Source organism: Pyrus communis, chromosome 13 (genome assembly GCF_963583255.1).
Source record: "Pyrus communis chromosome 13, drPyrComm1.1, whole genome shotgun sequence".
In the NCBI taxonomy this organism is placed as follows: Eukaryota; Viridiplantae; Streptophyta; class Magnoliopsida; order Rosales; family Rosaceae; genus Pyrus; species Pyrus communis.
This window is the reverse complement of record NC_084815.1, coordinates 14,651,874-14,679,349: the sequence shown is the minus strand read 5'-3', so window position 1 is coordinate 14,679,349 and position 27,476 is coordinate 14,651,874. Positions and strand designations below refer to the sequence as shown.

The 27,476-nt window shown below is 37.5% G+C and overlaps 1 protein-coding gene and 1 pseudogene across 1 annotated transcript; both read right to left on the bottom strand.

Moving 5' to 3' along the window:
* Positions 1–6,361: 6,361 nt before the first annotated feature.
* On the bottom strand, positions 6,362–11,952 carry LOC137712798 (signal peptide peptidase-like 2). The gene is made up of 14 exons (XM_068451960.1): positions 11,784–11,952; positions 10,723–10,881; positions 10,500–10,611; positions 9,906–10,025; positions 9,524–9,675; positions 9,221–9,403; positions 8,961–8,995; positions 8,334–8,490; positions 8,142–8,195; positions 7,508–7,600; positions 7,245–7,387; positions 7,063–7,133; positions 6,866–6,949; positions 6,362–6,657 (listed from the first exon to the last, which is right to left on the bottom strand). Exons 1-14 carry the CDS (start codon positions 11,931–11,933, stop codon positions 6,533–6,535), a joined length of 1,638 nt encoding a protein of 545 aa, XP_068308061.1. The 5' UTR covers positions 11,934–11,952; the 3' UTR covers positions 6,362–6,532.
* A 1,064-nt stretch (positions 11,953–13,016) lies between these two features.
* LOC137712228 (UDP-N-acetylmuramoyl-L-alanyl-D-glutamate--2,6-diaminopimelate ligase MurE homolog, chloroplastic-like) overlaps positions 13,017–27,476 on the bottom strand; it is a 30,593-nt pseudogene continuing 16,133 nt past the window's right edge.

Below are 27,476 nucleotides of genomic sequence, written 5' to 3'. Positions count from 1 at the left end.
GATGTTTAATCATTATTAATGTCTTAGTTGGCAGACTGAACAATGATTAAAGGGGGTACTAATTGGGTTGATATTTAAACATTGGGCTTTGCATTAAGGAAAGCCCAAAGGCGCCAAAATAAGTTGAACTTGCTTGAAGCCTAACATTGCAGCCTAAAGCAAACTAAAGCCTTTCCAACCAAGGCATAAGCCATGTGCCTTTGATTGAAGTGACAACTAACAGGGACCAACTCACTATCAGCCAAAAAGCACTTTCTAGTGGCATTACAAGTAAATAGATGATGACTCACTGCCCTCCGAGAGCCATCGGCTAAGAATAAAGCCAAGGTAGTCTGGCCAAACTTCCTATAAAAGGGGAAAGAGACAACAAAGATAAGGGAACTCAAACAACCAATCAATCAACATACAAACTCTGCTCTCAAGCCAATTTATACCCAGAAAAAGCTGAAACTCGCCCAGATATAGTCATTTTAGCATTAGTTCCTTTAGAAAAGCTATTTTTTGTCTAGTGTAAAAGCTTTACTACCTTCCCTTAGTGTTGTAGTATCGATTCTCTCATGTAAAGCCTATTTACCATCCATCATTTTTAGCATACAACCTCCGTAAACCCAAAGTGAAGTGGTTGCAAGAAGTTTAACCTTGCCCGACAAGGTTAAATCTTGCACGAGTCTCTTTATTTGTACTTTCATTTGGTAGATCTGTCACTTCATGTACTTTTTAGTATTGATTCAAGTCATTTCCAACTGTTTTCTATTTGAGAATCCCATTTGCATTCGAATATGGTTAAGTTAATCAATCTGCTTTCATTAAAATAAACTATGACCAAGGGAATGGTTTAAAGGGCCCTGAACTCTCTTTATTCTGGACGTACAAGATTATGAACTAAAATTCCTTGTTTACAAGGCAACAAAAAGAACTTAATGCAGACTAACCCATTTGTGGCAATCCTTTAATAACAAGAAATCTGAGTAATTTAGGGCACAAGTAATCAACTTAAACCACATCTGTTCAACATCTGTTATACTGAGATAACAGTGGCATGCCTAGCACTTTGTTAGTATTGATTGTGAGCCTCAAGGCCTACACCTAACGCCCCACAAAGGCACCTTTCTAACTAACTCTAAGCTTATATTGCAGCACACCAAGCAGCAAGTGCAAGCCCGACAACCAAGTGCCAATACCCCTGGGGAGCTATGCGAAGGGACAATCCATCTTTGCCTCGAATAGTTATATATTCCATGGTGGCGTAAATGAAAAAAAAAATTGTCACCTTCTTAAGTACAAATGATTGACAGAAGATATCTAATTGTGAGACTTTATTATATTGATGAGGCTTGATTGGATTGTTAGTCTCCGTGGTGATAGGGTAGTTCGAAGATAGCCCCTGTGATAAAATAAAATTACGATTTAAGCTCTTGTGGTGAAGTCTATTAGGATTTAGGCCCAAAATTGAAAATTTCGTTAACTCTCCGTTAATTGTTAGCACATAAAGCTCACATATGAGTCTAAAAAAATAAAGTTAGCCTCACTTGTAGCCTCGCATGCTAACAATTAATGAGGAGTTCCGTTTTAGTCTAATATGTGTGGCTCACTTGCTAATAATTAACAGAGAGTTGACGAAATTTTCGATTTTGGGTTTAAATCCTACAGACTTCACCATATGGACTTAAATCCTTTTTTTTTTTTTCCTACCACAAGAGCTATCTTCCAATTATCCTATCACCACGAAGACTAATAATCCAGTTAGGCCTATTGACGAAAATAATAGCACAAAAGGAATGGATATGATAAGACTTCGATTCATGCCTTTTGGTTTGAATGATCTGATTCAAACAAGGAGGTGTACCAAAAGCCTTTTTCGATGTCCTTGAAAATTTGACATTTCATGCCATAAGAGATACGTGCAGATTTGTCCATTAATTGTTAATTGACTTAGCATGCATATACACATGCCGCGAGGATCAGGCATTTTCCTATATAATTTGGCATTAAAAAGTTATAAATTATGCATTAATCTATATCAATGAAGTCTGCTTCTAGGATACATGCATGTTTCCATGAAATACATGTCGATCAATAAGGTCCTGGTTTGATGTTCCAAACTGATGAGTTTGCTTGATTGTGGTCACAAATAGGGTGAAATTTTCCTTAGCCTCTCCAAGCCCAAAAGGGGTGAATAATCGTGAATTGTCACCAGTTGTCCCCCTTTCTAAAAAAGAAACAAAAAGAAAATTATACATATATCCAATTACCATGACTATTGAATTAAATAAATAGAAGAGACTAGGGTCCAAAGAAGTGTTTCAAGGCCTAAGAAGATAAATTATATTCATAGGTTTTGATAACGTCAAAGCAACCACAATTATGAGAGATTTGTTGGGTGGCTTAAATATCATTAAGATATGGTGATATTTACTTAACAAGAAATAAAGGAATTTGCTACTTAAAAGTGATAATATGCATGCATAAAGCTTTAGAGATCTTTCTTGTAGATACGTTAAATGTGTGGGGAAGTCTACTTTTTAGTGTTAGTAAATTTTGAATAAGTTCTAATATGTGCATCGGGGACTTAACCTTCGAAAATATTTACTCTGGTATGAAATACAAATTTCATAAGATTCGATGTATACAACATAAGAGACAGTCAATTTAAGTGGTATCGATTATTAAAAGTTATACTGGAGAGTAAGTTGATCATTGAAGGGAAGGAGGCTAAAGCCAACATAACTAATAAATTAGCCAGGCTGAAACCAAACTTAGTTGATTGGAGATCCATGAACTTAGTTCAATAGGCAACTAAGTTCAATAGGCAAACTAGTTGAGCATGATTCAAAGAAGTTAACACACTATATACCTCATTCCTATCATAGAAGAAATGTGCTATCTGCAAAAGTGATAGGGTATATATTTATACTTAATGACACTGTTATCTTATAATAAATGAGAGGAATGAAGCAGACTATTAATCAGCATTTATCTATGTGAGAGTAGAAGTGTGGTCGATTATATGAGAATGAGATGGCTAAATTCTCTAAATCTTTCATGAATCCTAGATTTGCCAATATGAACGTAGTCGTATCAACTGCAATTTATTCAGAGAAGAGGCGTGTATTGCTTATTGTCTTGGTATACTATACATGGTGAATAGTTCAATGTCTCTTATACACATTGTATCACCAGTAAATTCGATAAGTATTCACTTGGGTAGGTTCAAGTTCAAAATACACATCTCCCGATACATCTCTTGTACGGCTGTACTCTCAAATTCATCCTCATTTTTCATGTGGGAGATTCTATTAAATTATAGGAAAATTTAGTATCCGGTCCCTAGTTATTAATGTCATTGACTTAGGCCTTATTAGTTTTCAAATTTTGATTGAAGTTCCTAGCATTAATGTGATATATAATAAATTTACATGTTTATTACATATTCTTTAAAATAAAAATTAGTAATTGATTTATGGTTTGAATACTCACACCTCTATTAAACTCCTAATTAATTTTCAATTCAAACGTTTCCAAAAAAAAAATTAGAATAAGTTTGTACCTATTAGTTATATATATATATATATATATATATATATATATATATATATATATATATATATATATATATAAAGATTCTCAATTTTTTTAATCTTAAATATACCAATTCATATATTTTATAGTTCTGATTGGGTTTATATATTTTTTACACTTCTACATTAATTAAAAAACTATTAAAACTTTACTTAAATAACATCCGTAAGATAAATGAGAGTAAATCTATACCATTGGATTCTATTTCATTTATATCATTAGAACTTTTTTGGACGAAAAAACCCCTTCTCTATTCCAATATTTTCCAATTTTATCATTTGATCAATTTAGGTAAGCGAAAATATACTTAAAAGAAAAATGCGTTTTTATGTGTTGGATGTGACAATATGGTGTGTGTATATACTTATTTAGTATTATGTTTTTCATTTGATTATTTATTGGTTTAAAATATATTTTCCTTAACGGGTAACGAGTCGGGTCATATTACCTGTTAATATTATCGGGTCGATTTAGGGTCGGGTCATTTTACCCGTTTATTTTAACTGGTGTTACACAACACGACTCGTTAAGATATCGGGTATGACACAAAAACGACACGAACACAAAAAACACGACACGAATGTCAGGTCTAATCTTGGCTGCTTGTAAATAAATCAAAGGATATAGGCCTAGAGGTGTTTTTGGGCGGATCAAACCGGATAACATTTTCAATTCTCGTTTCAAAATTTTGGAATATTTCTTTGGACTTTCTCATATGCAATTTGTTGTATGAACAATTTTTTTTAGAAAATGAAAGGGAGAGGGAGAGAGAGAGAACGTGGGGGGGGGGGAGTGGGAGATTTTTGTTTTTGTTTTTATTTTTATTTTTTTTAATATTAGATGTATTTTAACATCACCTATAGGTGAGGCTTCAATAAAAAAAAAGTAAAATTTAGACCTATGAAATTACATTATTGCCCATCATTGTTTTGTGTCATGGAAGACTAAATTATCTTTTCACCCTATTTTGGTTGACAAAGAGATGTTCATTAATTAGTAGAGATTATTATTATTATTATTATTATTATTAGCATTTGCCTACAAACTTTGTGTGTATGAACACATTTTTTTAGCAAATGAGAAGAAGAGAGGAGAGAGAGAGAGAGAGAGAGAGAGAGAGAGAGAGAGAGAGAGAGAGAGAGAGAGAGAGAAAGGGAGAGAGAACGTGGGGGGAGTGAGAGGTTTTTGTTTTTGTTTTTTTTTTATTGTTTTTTTTAATATTGGAGGTATTTTAACATCACATGTAGGTGGTATTTCAATAAAAAAAACAGTAAAATTTGGACCTGTGAAATTACATTATTGCCCATCATTTTTTTTGTGTGATAGAAGACTAAATAGTCCTTTCACCCTTTTTTAGTTGACAAAGAGGGTTTCATTAATTAATAGAGATATACCAATTCATATCATTTTCATTTTTTTAATCTTAAATGTACCCATTCTTAAATATACCAATTTGTTATATGTACCTTTTTTTTTTAATATAAAATGTGTAAATTTTTTTATATAAAATGTACTGATTTTTTTAATATAAAATCCATTAAAAAAATTTAATTCATTTTTAAGCTTATATGGGTACATTCTTTTTTTCGTTGATTTGAGAATGTATCTATGTCAAGTTTAATGAAAGAAATTTACTAATGTTATTAAGCCTAATATCTTCTTCTTTTTTCTGTGTTTTGAAGAGTGTATCCATGGTTTGGTACAATTTTTTTTTTTGTTGTTAATTTTGATGAATGTACCCATACACACACACACACACACACACAATATAACACAGAGTATAATTTATATTTTATTATTTTTAATCCCACAAATTATGGATTATATTTAAGATCTCATTAATATAGACAAATACAAATTTCAATTTTTAATTTTTAATTTAAAAAATATAGTAACTTACACTATTATATTATTATCAGGCCTTCAATAAAAAACTAAAAACAGACAAGGTTTATGTCAAAGAATATTGATAGCTAGGAACCGCATCCAAAGTGTCCCTAAATCATATTATGTAATTTAACATTTGAATGGAAAATTATAATCGTGAGTTACTTTGAATTCACTAGGTGCCATCCTTTTTGAAATGGCACTAGAGTTAGGACATGGATCTTTTCAATGAATATATAATTGTTAGCAAAATGGTGTCTATTTATAGATGAAAATTACATTTCTTTAATAAGTAGTACTTGAATTTTATATAAACTCATAAAATCTTGACATTTAGGAGTAGAAAATGTCAGTTAGTTCTTACTCTTGAAAAATAGGGTTTTCCCACTCTATTTCTCTCATTCTTCGTTTGTCAAATTCCAAATCGTGTCTTGAAAGTATGGAATATGTAAAGTTCGCTAGAGTCCGAGGTAACGGTGCTTCAACTTTGGAACATGTAAAGACATACCCTTAACACTACCAAATTCAACAATATATATCTATACAATAACATGTCAACAAGTTTTCATAACTGTACATCTTACTGCAATTTTTTTTTGAAAATGTTGGCTGAAGAGGGAGAGTTCTGGGCAAAGGAGACAACAACTTTAAGAATGGTAACGGTTGTCGAGGGGAGAGAGCTTAAGTTGAAAAAAAATAATAATAACGATTGCCAAGCACCATTTGGATTTAATCCTACAGTTTGTTTTGATGGATTTGTTTTGTACCGCTCAAACTTGATCCAACGGACCATATCAGGTCTGCACCTAAAGTCCGCAAACTGCGGTCCACACTTAAAGTCTGCAGACTCCGGCCCGCACCTTAAAACTCGTTTGAAGTTTCCATCTGCTCTTGCTTATGTCAATAAAATTCCGCAAAATTGATAGAGCGCCCTCCTTCAATTCAAAGGGCAAAAAGCTTACATACAAGATTACCAAATTAAGATAAAGCTCGTCGGTTCTTTGCCAGATTTCTACAAATTATACAATGCCAACACTAAAATATCATACAAGAAAATGCCTTCTAATTACTTTGATTCGTTCACTTCTTGACTGCCTTCAAGCTCGATATGTGGGCAGGGTCTTTCCGGTTCACCTCTCGACCACAGAATCTGTAAATCACCTCTCTTCTTACCTAATGTCAGCAAAGTGCCTGCGTTGGAGTGCAAATTTTGATCAGTTTAACTTAAAACTACACCAAGAATTATTCGAAAATAAACTATCCGGCCTGGTTCTTGATTGCTTGACAAGACAAATTATCGTATGTGCGGTGCCCTTGGGCTTTACTCACGTGTTTAAACGTTAAATGGCTGGGTAACGTTGGACTAGATTTATAGTGAACGAGAAAGAAGGGGATTTACCGAGTGTAAATGGAACAATGTAAAGAAGTGCTGGTTGGCCATGCCCATCCATCAAGTTTAATGCCACGTATGTGATGAGAAGACCTGCCAAAGAATTCGAAAAATCATGTTTTTTTTCTTTCCGGGAAACACGGCTAAAACCTTATACAGTAGTTGTTGAAAAACGCTCTCTTTATTATATCTTTATTATATCTTACCTAATCCATAAGCAATCATCACCCATAAGAAGTACCCAGCACGGAGACTCTTATTTGCCAACCAATCATACCTGGAAAAACAATTAAGAGTAATGCTAAATATCTACTCCATATAAACAGTGCCAGATTTTGACACATTGAGAAATGCTTTTGCAAATTGGGATAGGATGTGGAGACTAAACCTGAGTGAGAATGCAACAAGCAGGCCTGGTAATAGGATGTCACCAAATCCTATGATGCTGAAACCACCCCATGGGTCGAACATGCGTGGGATCTTTAGAAGCATTGGAATACCATCCTCTCCACTTTTGTCGCCACGGGCTACCTGTAAAAGCGACACCGAGCCATTAAATGACTCAAGCATTTAAAATCCCTCAAAAATGACATCTTTATATAATATGGGCCCTAAATGTAGCAAGTAGAGAAATGTGCAAGGATCACTTACCACAATCATCACGCTTTCATGGAACAACTTCTTAGAAACAAACACCCAAAAGATGTCATACAAGAAGGCACAACTAAGGAGGACCGTACCCACCTGATTAACAGAACCACTTTATAAGTTTCTAGGAACAATTATGCATATATACATATTACACATACATATACTTATCTAGTATCATTTTCATTAAAACTTCCGAGATGAACAACTACCATCCAATAACAAAAGACAAGTGATTTAAGAAGATCAACTTTTCGAATGACTAGACAATGTTGAGGAAGAAATACACATCTGAAATTTTTGATTGACATCATTAACAGTAGAGACACCATAAGGGGTGAACACATTTAGCAAATCAAAAAGTACAACAAGTGTAAATATTTGAAGTCAATCAAATTCCAGTAGAAATTTTCATACGCAGAGATATTCAACTGCACAGGTGGGACACCTTGCACTTTAACAGCTACAAACCCATAATTAGAGTCAATTACTACCATGAATGAGCAGTGGTTTAGAGTGTTTGGAAAACAAATTGCCTACTATGTTTTTACCAACTACTAACTAATTTCGGGCCAAAAAGAGGAATACCAGTAAAAGAATCATTAAAATGAAAGCCATCATTAGTTTGAAGTATTACCTTCAGATTAGGTATTCGAACAATTTGAAGAACTGTGATTATCAACGCGATTCCCTGATCAAAGAATCATTAAAATGAAAACCATCATTAGTTGAGACAATATCTATACTGCATTGCTTTCAGTTCAAGAAAGAAGAGACAAATCTGTAATACCATTGGGAAGAATTCTTTTGATAGGACAAGTTATCTTACAAGTATATCTTGACCAATCCAGGCAAAGGAAATGTTGCGATAAACTGCCCAAAGAACAGAAAATGTTATGCAGAATGGAGAAACAGCCAAAGTTAGGTGTGAAACTGCTCCCAAGATAGGTACTTTAATGTACGATTCTCCAGTACGTTTGAACCACCTGCGGAAATATATAACTAGTTTAAGACCTTAAAGGGAGTTATCACTGCATGACTCATTCAATCACCAGTTTTCTGGTCTGTCTTTAGTTTACTGAAATGATTCAGTGAAATTAACCTAGAACTCAAGATTGTCAAAGTTGCAGTTACAGCAGCTTAAAAGTTGTGTGAAATACTCAAAATTCTTGAATAATGTTCTAGAAAATATTCAGAGAATCAGAAGATATGAAGAATGACAATGTCCACATTGAAGACAACTGCCCCGTAATCTTATGATAAACCATCCCAAGATAAAGGGAAATATAGAAGTATTCACTTGAAATTTTGATTGGCCCATATGCATACAGGCACACACTGACACTGAAAAATAAATAAACAAAAATTGATAGCACACAGTCGCTAGTCAGGTGATTAAAAGGAGAATCATAATAAAGTGTCAGAAATTCTCAATAAGAGATGAAACAAATTGTACCTCAATAACAACGCAACCAAGCAAGTTTGCAATCCCTGGATATAAAGATTGATGAAGTTAGATATAACCATTGGATAAAGCAATAAGCACAAACTATATAATGTCAAATACGTTAACATTACAAAACAACAGCCTGCAGAATAACTTCAGAATGTAAATGTTTACTGTGCAGGGAACTTGAGATGAAAGCTTTGTGCGAGTATAAAAGTGAGTATAGAGAGGTATAATACGTTGATAATTAGAACTGGGAGGACTCATACCTCTACACCACCTATGCAGAAAAGAACCACCAAAAGCTCAACAAACCAGGATGACATAAGCTCGTACAGTACAACCAAGAAGCATGATGCAATAACAACAAACAAGACCGCTGATGTTGTGCTGATGTCTACTACACTAGAACCTAGAGGAGTTTTGGCACGTGGAATTTCATCAGCAGCATCCTACAAGACAAGATATTTGAAGTCAATACTTACAACAAACTGTCAGTAGAACAACACTCTGGGAGAGGAACATATAAATATAAACCTAAAACTATTTCGTTACGGTTGGGAAAAGGAGACCTTTAATAGCCTTTCATGTTCAATAGCTGCTTCTCTGGCACTCCATGCAGACCAAAAGGATGCACACAAGATGGTGCCGACTGCCATCAACCATAAAAATACTTCTGCGATGTCAACTACAGGTCGCTTTGGAGAGTACAGCTGCACAGACACTGCAGAGAACCTACAATTAGAAAGCTATCCAGTAAAGGTATAGGTATCCATGTATAGTATACCCAACAAGAGTTCTAAAATTATTTACAACCTGAAACGTGATTGAAAAGTACAACCAGTTAAGACAAATGAATAAGCCGAGTATAGAGTAAAAAACGAAAAAAGCATACCCATAGAACTGTTACAAACTTTTGTAGCTTAGAAATCACCTGAGTGTAAAGAACCTTACCCAATGAATTGCTCATTAGCATATTTTCCAAGGTCGAACCAGCATCATGTGGGAGCATGACTGCTGGTATGTGAATATCTAGAGCAGTTTCATCTGGCTCACACACCATCTTGTAAAGTTCTGCAACAAAAAGAGAAGTTTGATATGAAATGAAAACGGTTGCAATGCATTTTATTTCCGCTTGTTACATTTCTATGTTTCAACAATCATATATACCAAAAGAAACCTCGAAAATTAGTCTCTTAACTAGGAAAATGAGAACTAAGATGATAGTTTCCATCTCCCTAAGCAGTACAACAACAAAAATACATGCATACACACACGAAAATGAGAACTAAGATGATAGTTTCCATCTCCCTAAGCAGTACAACAACAAAAATACACGCACGCGCGCGTGCGTGCACACACACACACACTTGCAGATACACACACACACACACACACACACACTCGCAGATACATACACACACTCGCAGATACACACACACACACACACACACACTCGCAGATAAAATATTTAGATACTGAAGCTTCCTCAACGCACCATTGCTGCATAATGCTACACATCATATAGCACGGACATAAAATCTTTACCTTTCTGGTTATTTATAATAAGGACAGCAGAAGCATTGGCAGCTTGGGCAATATTTGCCTTAGTTGTGAATTTGCAGTGGCCTCGGTCCACCACGATGACATCTCCAGCAAGCTAAACAAGAGCGAAAAAGCAACATGTGAAATTGATGTTAACAAACATATAATTTATATGCTTGATATGTGTGACAACAAATGTCAAGAGAATATAGTTTATACATAAAACCTTCTTTTTTGGTTTGCTGCAACAATCGCGAGGATCAGAAAGTACAAGGCGAGTTTGTTGTGCATTTTTCTCCTTTGATGCAATGGTAGTTCCAAATCTAGCACCCACACCAACAAACTCACTTGCTTCAACTCCATCAACCCAAGTTTGAACTTTTACCTGCAAAACAGTTTGTGACAGAGCAGTAATCATATATACATAGAAACATAAATTCCAAAAGGTCGTCTATTTCACATGATCCATCCAGAAAAAGAACTTCACTAAAGCCGATTGAAACCAACTTTCCTCAAAACAAGATACGAACTATCAGGTTTTTTTTCAAAAAAAAAAAAAGAAATTTTATGGAAACATCGGTATATGTCCCAGCAAATAACAGCTGACCACAAGTCAACATATTTCACTATCAATTTAAAACAGGAAACGAAATATAATTTAAAAACAAAAAGAGAAGGAAACATCATTATGACTCAAAACCCAAAAGAGTGGAGAGTTTATCCATCCATAATGTCTCCGTCCCCGAAAACTTCATGGCTTAAATACCATTGCCACTACCAGTTCTCAATCCACAATCACGAGACAGTACAAAATATAAAGTATGACTTCAAATTAATTACTAAAGTTCAATGTAGTAGAGGAAAACGATAAACATCCAACCCAAACTCCTTTATCCACCCAAAAGGGAAACATTTCGAAGGCCAGGAGAAAAATAGAAGGAAATATATAAGTACGAGCAGGATGCCTACACAGGGAGGATATAGAAACTTACTGAGCAGTAACTTATGTTGTTCGTATCAATTTCAGTAAAACCAAACAACAACAACAACCCAATTCCAATCCAAAAAACAACCAAAACAAAGCAAACTCAATACTTTTAACTTCATGGGGGTAAATTAACAGCTCCAAATTACCCAAAAATGAAAATTTTAATCGGATAATATACAAATGAACCAATTTTACACAAAACCCATTATCCAAAACACAACCAAAAAACCAAAAAAAAAAAAAAAAAAAAAAAAAAAAAAACCGAAAAGGGTCGGAAAGAAAAAGTAGCATTAGATTACCAAAACGAAATTGTTCTCACACCCGGGCTTCTTCGGAGATGAATCGTCATCGTGCACTATATCTCCGGCAGTGACAGAGCTCGGACGACATACCAGTAGAATAATCAGAGCAGAAACAAAGAGTAACCTACAAAGCCTTTGCAAATCCATGAGTTCTTGAACCCCTTCCCCTTCCCCTTCCTATTGTTTCTTCCTTCTCTGCATCACAGATTTCCAGAGATTGTAGCTAGAAGAAGAAAGAAAGGGGCTTTTGTTTATGTATTTTAGGATGCTTACTGTTGAACCTTAATCATATTGTTCCTCGAATAAAAATATCTCTCAACTTAGGAAAATGTGTAATTAGAATTTTATTCGGAAAATTTTCATCAATTTCATTAGAATTTTATTAAAATAAGTTGTGTTTAAAGGATCATTACAACAATTGAGATGTTTCAACTCATCAAAACATGTAGTTATGATTCTTTTCGTCAACTTCGTCAGAATTTTGTCAAAATAAGTTATGTTGGAAGAACCATTAGTACAATTAGGTTAAAGTTGAGGAATCATTGTTCCAATTGGGTTAAAATTGAGGGACCAATGGTAATGAATTTTTAGTTAAGGGACAACTGATGCATGTTTTAATAAGTTGAATGATCAATGGTAATGAATTTTTAGTTAAAAGACTATTGCTCCAATTGAGTTAAAGTTAAGGAATCATTGCTAAAATATTGAATTAGAGTTAAGGAATGATTACTAAAATATTGAGTTAAAATTAAAGAATTATTGCTAAAATTTAGTCCAAAAAAAATAAAAAAAATTAAAAAGTAAAATATTAGCTCAGGCCATAATGGAAAGTGTATATGATTAACTAAAGGCTTTTTAACCAAAATGATCACTGAGATTTGCATAACACATCACTTTGATCGCTGAGATTGAAAATCAATAGAAATGGTCCCTAAGATTGTCCACCATTCATTATGTTGGTCATTCCGTTAAAAACTACGTTAAGTGTCCCGGAGGTCTTAGCTAAAAGTTTGGACAATTTTCAAAGCTTCGTAACTCAATTGTTTCTTAACCAAATTCGACCCATAATATATCAAAATGAAGATAGGAAAGTGTAGAACAAGATTATACCTATTTGGAAGCCCAATGGTTGCCAGGGATGGTTGGAAAATAGCCTGAAAGGTTTCTGATCTGCAAAAAAAATTGGAAAACTTGCTGGAATCTGGTAAGTATTAAACATTCATAACTTCTTCAATACTCAACGAATTGCTCGTCAACATACCGCAATGCCTTTCGGCACTCTTCCCGGTCATCGAAGAACTCTTTTTTGTCACCTTCTATCTGATATGCTTCATGCCCTTTGCCAGCAACCACCTGCAGTAATGTAACATAATCTTAAAAAAGCAACAAGGAAAGTCATGAGGATCAGAGAACAATTCCAGAGAGGGTAATGAACTACTGATCACGTAACTCATTCATCTAACACGAACTATCTATGTTATAGTTTTGGAGCCTAAAATAATCCCAAAAATTCTAGAGGCGACACGTGGACTTTTATTCAAGAAAGACAAGTTTGCCTTCAATAAATGAGTAGGCTTCTCAGATGCTCCCATGCGCAGCTCACATCCTTGGAGGTCTCAGCAGCTGAATATGACTGACCACAACTCACCTACCCTTGGCAAGGAATTAAAGATAAGGATTAATTACCCAAATCCTATCTTTAATACATTCCCATTTGAAGATTGACTTCAATCAAGTAGGTAATCCTAATTTAAATAAATTAAGGATAATTACACCATTATCTCAAGATATTGTTTCCTATTTAATATCTTGGGAATATTTAGAGAATATATCTCCATTAAACACTATGGCCGGCCCTTTCCCTATAAATACTTCATATTCTACCAAATTTGTAGAGCTTTTGCAACCCTAAAAAAGCCCTAAACGTTTTACTCTCTCAGAAAAACTAACTTAGGCATCATAGATTTGTTGACCTAACCACACCCCACCTTGAGGGCGTGTGAGGCTTAGGTCTTTGATCAAAGGTGTTGATTGTTTTGAAGATGCATTTTCCTCAAGACTGAAGATGGCGGAAATTTACCATTCATGCAGAAGGCCTCTCCTGACGACCTGAAGACCCTTAACGCTGGCTATTACCGGCCAACCATGCATTAAGATGCCAAAGAGTATGTACACAGGTGCAACAGCTACAAGCGCTTCAAGCCCGTGCCCGCACTACCTGCTAGTGAACTCCACCCATAAACCCTTGGCCATTCATGCAATGGGAGATCGACTTGGTGAGACCAATGCCGCCTACCACTGGGGGTAGAGGCATGATGATTATAGCGACTTACTACTTCACAAAATGGGTTGAAACCACACCCATGACTACAACTACCTAGATAGACATAGAACGCTTCATATAGAAGAACATCATATCTCGCTTCGGCATCCCACACTTCATCATCACCAACAATGGTCCGCAGTTCGTGGGCAAAGATCTGGCAAAGTTTTTAAAAAAATATGGCATCAAGCAGCACATGTCCACGCCCCGGTATCCGTAGGGCAACTGGTAGGCCAATGCGTCCAACAAGACCATTTTTTACTGCTTTACAAAAAGGGCAAGTGGCCAGATAAGCTCCTCAGTGTTTTATGAACAAACCGCACCACCAAAAGATGAGCAACCGGCGAAACTCCATTCTACTTCACGTATAGTTCTGAGGTGATCATTCCTACCAACGTCGTGGTGCCAAGCATCAGCACTGTACTGCCAAATTTAGAGCAAAACAAGAAGGAGATGGTCCTTAGAAAATCCGGCAGTTCCAGCCATGAGATTTAGTCCTTAGAAAAGCCTTCATCACTGCCCGAGGGGAATGCTTTAAAAAGATGGCTCCCATCTGGGAAGGTTCGTACAAAATCAGTCGAGTAGGTGGCAGGGACAGCTACACCCTCACCACTATGAACGATAAAGAAATCGACAAGTAGTGGAATGCCTATAACTTAAGAAAGTACTATGTGTGACCTCCTACCATTCCTTGAACCCTATTCAAGACGAAGAAAGTTCGAAGACTCAAGCAACTCGACAAACAATACCTCACATGCCGAGAATTATAAGTTGTTATGCCATTACTACCTACGAGCAAAGTGAATAAAAGCCTATATTTTCAGTAAAGATTGAAAGAATTATTCACAAGCTTGGGCCAAATGCATAAACAAGCTGACAAACCTTGTGACAAGCAGAAGACGCCCTCTACCTTGCAAACATGGCGTAAGCTCTCCAGTGTAAGAGGGTAAACGAATTCCACAACACTCATCCGAGTAAGCTTTCTAACGCGAGATGATAAACTAATTCCCCGACACCCATCCGGGTAAGCTCTCCAATATGGGGAGGGTAAACTGATCTGGAATATCCAGACGTGGATGGGTAGTATGACTGTTTAGTTCCCCCTAAATACAACGACTACCTGGGCCAGACGATTCCTAGAATTGGCCACGATAGTCCTTCCCTTGGAATAGACTTAGCCAATTGAAGGATTTAATTCCACGGGATCCCAGTTCTCTAACCGAAAGAGACACTAAGTGCAGGACCCCTACCCATGAAAAAGCTCGCGTGATAAGATGGTCTGTCTTCGACATGCAAGTCTTCATAAACGTGGCTTGGTTTTAAAGTGTTGCAATACTAGTTAAGAGACCTGCAAATCAAGTCATAGCTAAGAAGAATGTGGCCTCTGAAGTACGATTCTGCCTATACTTCAAGCCTAAAACGCCTTCGAGAGCCAGAGACGACTCCTGAAGTGGTTATGCAGGTCGTCTACTTTTGTAAGTAAGATGCCCGAGCAATGACCCAATGGCTAACAACCTAAGGCAATCCGTAAGCCGAGACTTACACCTGCTATAACTACGCGGATTCTCCTACTTGCTTAAAAGCAGCACTTCCGGCCGACGATATATAGTTTAAGTTTTGCTGGGACAAAGCCGAGTTATGGCTATAGTAGTTACGCGGACCTCTTCTACTTCCAACGAGAAGCATAAGTCCGGCCGAGAGCTCTATAAGTTAAAACTTTGCAACACGCCTCGGGATGGCCTAGGCTTAAAAAGCCACTCAAAAGCCAAAGGACGACGATAGTGGTCATGCGAACTCCTTTGTTTTCTACGAGAAGTACGTGTTTGGTCGCTGACCCTATATGTTAAACATTTCGCAATACGCCCTGGGAGGGCTAAAGTATGAAGCCATCCAAAGCAGAGATTCATAACTATAGTAGCTACACGAATTCACCTACTTCTTACGAAGGTTGATCGCCAGTTTTATAAGTTAGAAATCTCGCACTTTTTCCTCTTGCAGGTAAAACCTTGAAGACAAAGCTAAAACCTAAGTGACAACGTTGGATCGACTGCTTCACTGAGGCAGCTCACCCAGCCAACCGTCCTAGGATAAAGTTTTGTAAAAAACATGGCGAAACAAAAGGATAAAGCAAACCAAGGAAAGCTGTTTATTAAATTTCTAGCAAATTGATAAACCGGCTCGAAGGCCAGCAAAGTTCAAATAAAGAAAAACAAAAAGGAAAAGAAGAAAATTCCTAAGTCTAAGCAAAAAGACTACTTCTTGGCAGCCTGTGCAACCACTGGTTCCTCAACTGCCATGCCTTTAGTTGCTGCACCGCTTATAGTAACCAAAGCTTCTATCAGCTCATCCTCAGCCACCCTTGCTTGGATTGCCTGACCCTCAGCTGCTCCACCAAAGGCAGCCTCAAACGAGAAATTAAGCAGATCAACTGGAGAAATGAAAAAAGTCTCGAAGTCCTTCTCAGAAAACTCATAATCCGACAGCCTACCTTAGAGATGGTCTACATAGCCAAGCTTGTATAAATCGACCTGACAAGAAGCAAGTACCACTTCATGACCATCTTTCCCATTCTTTAGCTGCACATTCTCCTCAACAAGCCCAGTGTGAGCACCCTGTATCTTATCCAATTCCTTTTTCAGGTTCTCACTAGCAAACAACGCACCTTGTAGATCCACTTCCTTGGACTCAAGCTTACTGGCAACCTCTTTGAGACGAGACACTTCAACATGCATTAAGATAAGCTCCTCATCTTTGGTAAAACAAGTAGATCGTAGCTCTGAATTAACACACTCAAGGTTCTCGACCACTGGAGAAACGTTACTGACTTCTTTCTCTACAACTTCCAACATCGCTTGAGTCCCACTAAGCCTAATCTTCAAGTCAATGACCTCTTGATAAGCAATCTCTAGCTGCACAGAAGTGGGGATACATACATCAGACCCCTTCAAAACGACAAGTTCAGATTCGAGCTTCTCGATTTTTTCAGCAGCTGAGCATAGATGAGCCACCAACACCACTTCGACCTCCTTAGCATACTTGACAGCATCCTGATCAACATGCATAAACTCAGCTACCAGGATCAAAGTCTTATGCATTGTGGCAATTAGGGAGGACCTCTTCGAGTAGGCAGTATACTTCACAAAGAAGTCTGAGCGAACAATAACTTTCCCAACACTGTCAACAAACTTGGCACATGCATTGACGTCCTCAAGTAGGTCAGCTTTTAGCAGCGCACAAACCTCAGGAAACTCTCCAGCCTTAGACTTAGTGGATCTCTTACAACTACCCGTGCGAGCAGATTTCCCTTTTTCAGCAGACAAGTCAGTCATGACAGAATGAGGAACATGCCCATGAGCCACTTTAGCAACATAATCCACCTTCCTGCTCTTCATAGAGGTGAGCCTCTCAGAAGCCGAACCAGCCTTGGTTCTAGACGAACATTTCGATACAAACTCGGACATAAGGGGCACCACCGAACCCTTCCACTGAGCAAGCCTCTCAGCAATGGATGCGGTCACCTTTGGAGCAGCAGGTTTTATAGGCTCAAGCTCAATGGTCTTCTTCGCCACCTTGGGGGAAATTAGATCAATGACAAGCTTCTCAACTGCAGACGTGCTCCCATGAGCAGCAAAAGAAGTTCTTGGCTTCTTCTCCGCCGAAGGCTCATAAGCAGGTGAGGAAGATTTCTTTTTTCCACCCACATTGGCAACTGGCTCTACAGCAGCGATCGGATGAGCCAACGCCTCATCCTTTATCCACTTTATCTCTTCATTTAGAGGCAGCATGTCTTTCTCCCAATGAAGAGGACTGAGCATCTAGCGATACTCATGGTACTCAACAAGAATGCCTAAGGCAATGTGTATTTTCTTCATATCTGCCGAAGTCCTTGGAGTCGAGCCAAACTCCGAATCTACACAAAGTGAGAAGAACGATCAATAAATTGAAGTCATGAAGTAGCTGGACAAAAATTCAAGCAAGACAAGAATGAAGCAGTTCACTTACCACTGATAAAGGCAATCGGGACACACAGCTCAAGAGAAGAGTCAAACTCCCACTGTTCGTTCACCTCCAAGGTATCTCTCACCCACTCATGATCACCTTTTATAGAAGCATCGAGCAGCCTTTGGCGAGACCTCAGCTGCCCCACACCTTCCTTGTGCCCGATCTCAAAGAAGTACCAGAACTCATTTATGGTCAAGCCAAAATAAAAAAACCTACTAAAGTTCGAGAATCCCAGCAACGTAAAAATTGCATTTGGAGAGCACTAAGCAGGCACGCATTTCATAGAGCATATCACCTCCTAGAAAAGACGCATTTATGCTCATGTCCGTTTCATCCTTCACCTGCTTAACGCGAACCCCTAATGGAATCGCATGCTTGTACACCTTAAGAAAATCCTAAAATAGCTCGTTGGAATTGATCTTGACATGCACAACCTTAGAATAGCCCGCTTTGTCGGAAGAACCACCTTAACGGTACAAGGGTAGAGGATATTCGTCACTCTTACGATCGAATGAAGACATCTCAAAATCTGTGCAAAAAGTACGAGGAAAAATATTTATAAGGCAGCTCGCGAGGAGAAAATAAAAAATAGAAATAGAAGGACCGTGAGCCCAGCACCCTTGCGCCAAGCCTCACAACCTTCACATTTCTTTGCAAGCAGCTCGACCCAACTCGGGGGAAGGCCATCGCCTTCTCTCCCCTTTTTTCCTTCGCATGCCAGACGCTCCAAGCGAGCCCGTATAACCCTTCAGCCCAAACCAACAGAAAATGAGACGAGTGCCCCGCACCTCTTTCCTTCTCCTCTACACCACAACGCGGCCCGAATGCCTCATGCCTCTATGCATGCAGCCCATTCCGCTCAATCCGGCGAGTGGGGAGGTCTTTGCCTCATTCATTTCTTTTTCTTTCATGCCTAGTATGTCCCAAAGCGAGCCTAGGCCTCTCGGCCTAGATCGAAGACACTAGTGAGCTGGCCCACGCCGATTTCTCTCCCTCTCACCATCCACTGGCATGGGCCCCTGCCCAGCAGCCCTTAAGCCTGGCCCGAGCTGACCTTTCAGCGCCTTAAAGACGCCAACATCTCGGCCAAGCCGAGCCGATCCTCTTGCCGCACCATTTGCAGCCCCATGGCATCCTTGCCATGCCACTCATACATTCTCGGCCCCTGCCAAGCCAATTTTTCAAGTCCCAAGACTCCCAAAAAAATTCAAGAAAAAGAAAATTCAAAATTTTTTTTACCTTGGTGCAGCACTAAGAAGAACAACAACAACGAGAAACGACTCTTTGCAAGGGCAAGAAAAGAAGAACACTAAGGGAGGAGGAATACAAATTTCCTCTGGCTTATCTTCCTTGTTGGAATAATGATCGCACTCCAAATTTATTTAATCCTTTACTTAAGGAAGAATTAAATAGGTATTGGGGGCAATTGTTTTCCTTTTCTTAGAAGAAGTCTATCTCTAAATCAAGAAAGAAGATCAAGTTCAAATTGGGAAGCAATTTTACAAGCCTAAACAGCTTGAAATTCCTATACCTATTATCCTGCGTGCAACACAGTAGGTGTGGGGGCATTTGTGGAGCCTAAAATAATCCCAAAAATTCTGGAGGCGATACGTGAACTTTTATTCAAGAAAGACAAGATTGCCCTTTAAAAATGGGTAGGCTTCTCAGATACTCCGACACGCAGCTCGCATCCCTGGAGGTCTTAGCAGCTGAATACGACTGCACATAACTCATCAGCCCTTGGCAAGGAATTAAAGATAAGGATTAATTACCCAAATCTTATCTTTAATGCATTCCCATTTAAAGATTGACTCCAATCAAGTAGGTAATCCTAATTTAAATAAATTAGGGATAATTACACCATTATCTCTAGATATTGTTTCCTATTTAATATCTTGGGAATATTTAGAGAATATCTCTCCATTAAACACTATGGTTGGCCCTATCCCTATAAATACCTCATATTCTACCAAATTTTTAGAGCTTTTGCAACCCTAAAAAAACCTTAAACACTTTACTCTCTCAGAGAAACTAACTTAGGCATCGGAGATCCGTTAACCTAACCCCCCTACCTCGTGAGTGTGTGAGGCTTAGGTCTTTGATCAAAGGTGTTGATTGTTTTGCAGATGCATTTTCGTCAAGACTGAAGACGACGAAAATTTGCATTGACAATAGTGGCTAGAGTAATCATAATTTGTTTGCTTACATGCAAGCTTGTTTCATTTTCAAAACCTTTTTAAGTTTCTTTGTTATTTGCACCAACATTCTATCAGAATTTCAAAAAGAATACCACTTCTTCGTCTTGCAAAACCAAAAATACATACTAATTCTTTTGGGGTAGTGCGATCCATACACCCATTTTTACTTCTCAGACACCCCTTTCAAATTCCGGCCATCAAATCGAATGAATTGAAAAGATCAATGGCCAAAAACTACCAAGGGTGTGTGAGAGGTAAAAATGGGTGTGTGAATAGCACTACCCTTCTTTAATTTTTCCTAGAGGTGTATAAATGCCAAGTTTGAGGGGTTCTATCCTGTTTATACATAAATCATGGATATGGAGCGATTTGGGGATTCAGAAACTTACAACCATATCCCCTTCCTCGCCCATTGCAACGGCACAACGTACATATACTCATTTAATGTCATGAAGGAAAAGCCTATGACCATTTGCAAGAGGTGGGTACTAATCATTCTTCCCATGTTTCAAGTAATCCTGCATTGACCATCCTACACCAATCAACATATCATCCAAGATCTCCAACTATACAAATGCCAATTTTAAGCATTAAGACACCAATCACTTGATCGTACAAGAGAATACTAAACATTATACAACAGTAGTTCTGGAGATACACCAGTCATGCCTAAATTTAGAGTCACCTAAACATTATACAAATTACGCCATCTACGAATTTTTTTAAGTCGAGAAATTTTTTCAACGTCAATAATAGCATGTAACAAACAAAAACAATTGTACCAAAAAAACATTCACGTCTTGAGATTTGCTATACATACATTGATCTTCATTCTTTGGAGAGTCAGATGTCAGTATTGTCACGTTGCTTTTATCTGTTGCAATCTTCGTCATCGTGGGTCATTTCCCTCTGTCACTCTCCCCAGGACAACTAATTACTTCACATAAAGCACAAACAGTTGGTCAGCAAAGAAAGACAACTACATTTTTTGCAAACTTTTAAATTATTAGAGCTCCATAATTGGTGTAGCATTTCTGAGTATCAATAGTGATGCTAAAGAATAGGGAAAAAAATTATGATAAAAAGACACTTAGTCTCTTATAGACAAAACACAAAATAAGAATAGCCTTCTAATGATAGGATGCTGTTAGTAATTGTTGATTGTTAGTGCTAAGTATCCCGTCTGTTAGTAGTTGTTGATTGGTAGTGCCAATAATAATCTGTTAGTTAGAGATAAAATTAGGGAAATACCTTGTAACTGCCTTAGCTTGCAGTTTGGTATAAATACTGAACACTTGTGCAAATGCAGGGATATTGATAGGGATTTTTACCACCTACAAAAGTAGGGATAAAAACACTTAAAAATACTTGCAAGAGTACAAAGTCATCGTAGTATAGCAGCTTAAGCAAGGTCATTTTTCCACAGGGATTGAATGAATAATTTGTATTTAAACTAATCATTAGCTAATTGTTTAGAACAAATTTTCGAAAATGTTGATTTTGAAATTTAAAATAAAAATGAATTTAAAATAAAAGCAACTAAATAGATCAACAAAGTAAAGAAAGAAAAAGAAAACAGTTTTGGAAAACAATTTAAACACTAGGGTTCTGCCATCACCATTAACAATCCTATGCAATTTTACCAATTACTTATGAATTTCCACATACATGCTTTGAAGGTTAGACTTTCCTATCGCATATTTTCCTCATGATGTTCAAGCAAAAACCCTTTGAAAAACGATGCAACCCTTAAGAGCGTGAAGCCCTTCTTAAGTGAACTTAAATTACTAATCACAAGAAGCCCTCTTCAATTTCAAGGTGATGTTCCAACAGAAATTGCATCAAATTATTTGTCTAAAGGCCCTAATGGTCGCGAATCACTAAGACAATTAGATAGTTTAATATCGGTGATTAATAATTCAAAGCAAACATGCATCAATTCATAAGCAAATTAATAAAATCACATATTCATGCTAAGGTTTGTGACTTCGCCCTAGCAAAAGGACTAGTTACAAACAATCATAATAAAAACTAAAGAAAATATATTAACTAGAAAAAGGATTGAAAACACCTTGTAGCTAAAAACATCTGAAGTTCTCCAAAATAATGCTAAATTCTCTCAATGTTGCGTCCCAAACCCTAATAGCTAAAAAGCATTATTTATACTACTCCAAATTAAAACCCTCATAGAAAAGGTTTTCTAAAAATTAGGAAATAAAATAACAAAAGGATAACTAGGAATTACATTCCTATTCTGACTAGGAAATCTGCCCATCAAAGAGATAGCCAGGTTTCTAGACATTCAGGGCTCCAAAACAGGCCCAAAATGACTTGAATTAAAGATTAGGACCTCATCTTCAAGTTCTAAGAAGAGCCCAAGTCCAAAACCCATAATCTTCCAGCCCAAAAGTCACAAATAATCTCTGCAACCCAATCTGCCAGCACTACACGCTGAGCATAAATTAATTCACCATGATCAAATTCTTTGGGATAAAATTATAAAATTTTGATACAACCTTCTTGACAGATTCATGAACCCGCTGCAATTGGAATCACTAAAAAATTTCACCATTTGATTATTTTATGCTCAGAATAAGTTCACATGTCCTACATTACATAGCAAAACATCAAAATCTCACCAAAATAATAACCAAAATATACCAAGAATAGGGAATAATATATAGTATAAAATCGACTCATCAGATATCTTATAAAGAAAGTTGTTGAATAATACAGAAGAAATATTAATGTACAAGCGAAGGTTAGAACAGAGGTTTTATTATTGGTATTAGCCAGTAACAAACCTCCATGTTTCGCTTCTTGTATGTCGCGAGCAACGACGTGTGCCAAAACCATGGATACACGAGTAGCAGCTTTTGAACGTTTGGTTCAGGAAATCCAATCTTCCATTGTGATGATTGTGTCAATAATGCAGAATTTGTCCACTGTAATAGTATCAATGGAGTCTCAATTCGTAGCCTTGGAATTTCATTTTTCTGGCGCTGATCGTCCTCATCGTGCTCCTGTGGACTATGGCGTTTCTCCAAATCTAATGGGTAGTTCTAAAGAAACCTTGTCGGATCCAATTGATCATATGGGTCAACGTTTTTCCTGTCAACATTCGTCGTTTCAACCAAGGCCGCCTTTAATCAAGCTTGAGTTTCCTCGATTCTCAGACGGCGATGATCCCTTGGCATGGGTTTATCGAGCAGAGCATTATTTCAATTATTTATCGATCGACGATGCACAAAAGGTATAGATAGCTTCTTTTCATATGGACAATGAAACTTTACAATGGTTTCAATGGAGGAACTGCATCAAGAATCACCTAGCATGAGAAGATTTTTTTCATATCTTCTTTAAAGAATTTGGGCCCTCTGAATTCGAAGACTTTACCGAAGCCCTGGTTCAGTTGAAGCAGTTGGGTTCTCTCAAAGAGTACGTCTCTGAGTTTTGTTGATTGGCGAATCGGACTACGAAGATCGGTTCAATCATGCTACGAAGTTGTTTCATCGGAGGACTGAAATTGAAGTTACGTCATGACGTCAAATTGCTTTGCCCATCTGATGTACATGAATCAATTGCTCTGGCTTTCCAATTGGACATCAAACTATCAGATACCAAGGTTCGAAATTTCTCCATAAAGTCTACTTCTTCTTTCAGTAATGTTACAACCTCAAAATATGTGCCTCTGTTATCTGGTAATAATTCTTCTTCTAGCACATCTAGGGCTAGTAATGTGAGAAAATTGTCATTTGAAGAACTTCAAGATAGTAGGAAAAAGGGGTTGTGTTATTCTTGTCCAGAGAAATGGGTTCGGGGGCATGTTTGTGCTACTCAACAACTACTGTTATTAGATGTCTCTACTGATAGGATTGAAGATATCCATGGTGAGGATCATGATGACCAATAGGTAGAAATCACAGCTTGTGCAGTTTTTGGCACATCGACTCCTCAAGATATTCAGACTATGAAGGTCTTTGGGTTAATCAAGAATTGCCTAGTTATTGTGTTGTTGGATTCGGGTAGCTCACACAACTTCATTAGTTTGTTGATAGGAGCATATTTAGGCGACTTACTTAGCTTGTTTTCGTGCATTTATGTTGTTAATTCATAGTTGTTTTAGTATTTTAAGACATTTTCGTATGTTTTTAGGTTCTAATGGCAAAGGGAGCAAGAAAGTGCATTTTGAGGCTATTTGGAGCATTTTTGGGCATGGATTGGATAGCTTAACCATGGAGCAAAGAGGATGGACGAAATTGAAGACAAGAAGAGCTAGGAAAGGCTACAAATCTGGTGGAAGAAGTTCTATTCCAATGAAGATAAGGAAGAAGCAAGAAACAAGGAACCTTATCCAACCTTATCCAACCTTATCTTATCCTATCCTAGAAACCTTATCCTATCCTAACTCTAACATTATCCTATTCTATCCTATCCAAATCAGATTGGGACTTAAACCTAGCTAATTAGGGGGAATCAATTACACATCTAAACACCTATTTCAGTTTCTAGAAGACTTATCCATACCAATGCCGCAAGACACCATTCCTTGTAGGTTTAGGAATCACAATCCTTTTCCTACTCTTATATCACATGTCCTAGGCCCTTTAGGATTAGGAATCTGCCTTAAACACAGTTTCTAAAACACCTTATCCTATCCCTACATGTGTGCCGCACCTAGCCTTCTAGAACTCCCTAATTCCTAGCCGCACTACCTATTCCAAATCCCACTTGATTTCTGCCTTGAGTTAACCCTTTTTCAATGGGATTAGGCAATCTTTTTCCTTCACTAAGTGTGCCAAACTAGCCTATATAAACAGCCCTTGCCGCACCATTTAGACCACCACCCATTCACACAACATTCATACATTCCTTCAGAAATCAACCCTTTGCCGTGACCTTGAAACCACCCATCCATCATTCCCCTACTTCCACACCTCCATCCCAACCTCCATACACCACCATCATCCCTTGCCGCACCACCATACATACCTAAATCCATCCAAAACCCAGAAAATCGTCCACAACACCACCCTAGACCTTGTGCCGTGACTTAGCAAGGAGGAGGAGAAGGAAGACCAAGCCTTGGGCGTTTGTGCATTCAAGTTGGAGTGTTGGACGTTTTTAGGTGTAATCTATCTTTTATTTTCAATGTTTAAATCTATATTGCTTTGTTTTGTCATGAACATGAGAGGCTAAACTCGTTTTAGCCTAGGGATGCTTTGAAACCATGATTACATTTATAATATGAGTTGATTAAGTCCAGTTGTGATTTCATAAATTATGAACGCAATTTACTTAACCGTTTGATGGATAACTTATTCTTGTATGTTTATTAGGGAGGCCTACTTAATTTGCATGCTTGAATTTGGGGCTAGAATATAAGGGTGTTTCACATAATCGTCACAAACTTATATTCACAAGTAGTTAAGGCTGTTTTCACAATCATGTTAAGTAAATTCCTAGCATGCGTATCATGATGTCATAGTTACAAGTGCTTTGTCAATACTTATGATTTCCATTGAACGTAATGATCTTTGACCGTATCTCTATTATGATGTCATGTAAGGGACTTTTGAAGAATGCTTTGGGTTGTCGTATGATGTCATCCAATCCACTAACTTAAGGGAAATCTGAGGGTTAATTAGTGATGTCACGGTTAATCTGGGGTGTTGAGGTTCATGGTTTATCGAAAAAACAACTGGAAATCAATTTATGTTAGAAAGTATCATGTGTGGAGAAGTATCCCTTGGCTATCCCATCATCCATTACTTTTTCTGAAATTCGTCTAAAATCTGTTTTAAAGTTTTAAGTTACTTGTTTTCTTTTAAATTCGTCCAAAATCAAAACCCCCTTTCTTATTTGTTCCAAATATGTCCAAAAGAGTCTTTTTGAGTCTTTAGAGTCAAAACCAAGTGTATTTTCGTCCAAATTAAGTCCTAGAGTCTAAATTGAGTCTTTTTGGTTGTTTCAAGTTGGTTTGAGTCTTTAAAGTTTGTTTTTGGTCAGATAAGTTAGTAAGAGTCTTGTGAGGTCATTTAAAGTGTTTTAAAGCATATTTTCACATCTTTGAGTCAATTTTCATTAGATTAGCAATCCCTCCTAATCCCCGGCCTAGAACGATCCCTACTTATATCTATACTACAATTGTCAAAAAGAGGGTTTAATTTGAGTGCTATCTTATTTCACATCAAATTTTTGGCGCCGTTGCCGGGGATTAGCAATTTTGCTAATCCCCCGTTGTTTCTTTTTTGTTTCTTTTTGTTTTCTTTTTGTTTTAGCTACTGACCTAGTTTCTTTTCTTGTTTGTAGGTACTAGTTTATGACTCGTAGTTCTCAACCTATAAGTGCAAACATCTTGGATTTTGACGACGATTTTGAGCACACTTTGAGGAAGAAGAAGAAGAACCCCGAATTTAACCCAACAAGTTCTAGTTCGGCTACCAATCTTGAGGAGGAAGGAGAACCCACGACAAGGGAGGAAGAAGAGGTCCGCACCATGGCAGCGGACAATCGTACAATCAAGGAGCTTTCCGCTTCGGGAATGGACAATGCCGCACCCTTGTGCATCCAATACCCAAGGGCGGCTCAAGACAAGACCGACAAATTTGAATTGAAGTCAAGTTTGTTGCACCACATTCCAAAGTTCCATGGACTGTCCATGGAGGATCCCAACAAGCATTTGAAAGAGTTCGAGGTGGTATGTTCGAGCATGACTCCAATCAACGTTGATGGTAGTATTTTGAAGATGAAGGCTTTCCCGTTCTCACTATTGGAGAAGGCCAAAGATTGGTTATACGAGTTAGCACTCGGAACGGTCACTTCTTGGGAGAGCATGAAGAGGGCGTTTCTTGAAAAGTTCTTTCCTACTTCAAGAGTCATTCTCTTGAGAAAGAAGATTACATTGGGCAAAAAGCACTATTGTCTTTCTAGTTCTCCACCTCCTTCACTAATGTCCATTTCAACCTATCAGGTGGAGAAATTGCTTTCTCAAGGTCCCTTTGGTGTAGTTCTTTTCTTCATTGAACCCGAGACTCAGATTGCTACGGTTGAGGATTTCACGGTTCGTCAGAAATTGAAGTTAGATGGCTTATTATCTCAATTTGCTTCTGTTTTTCAGACACCAACCACACTACCTCTTTCCAGATTGCATGACCACAAAATCCC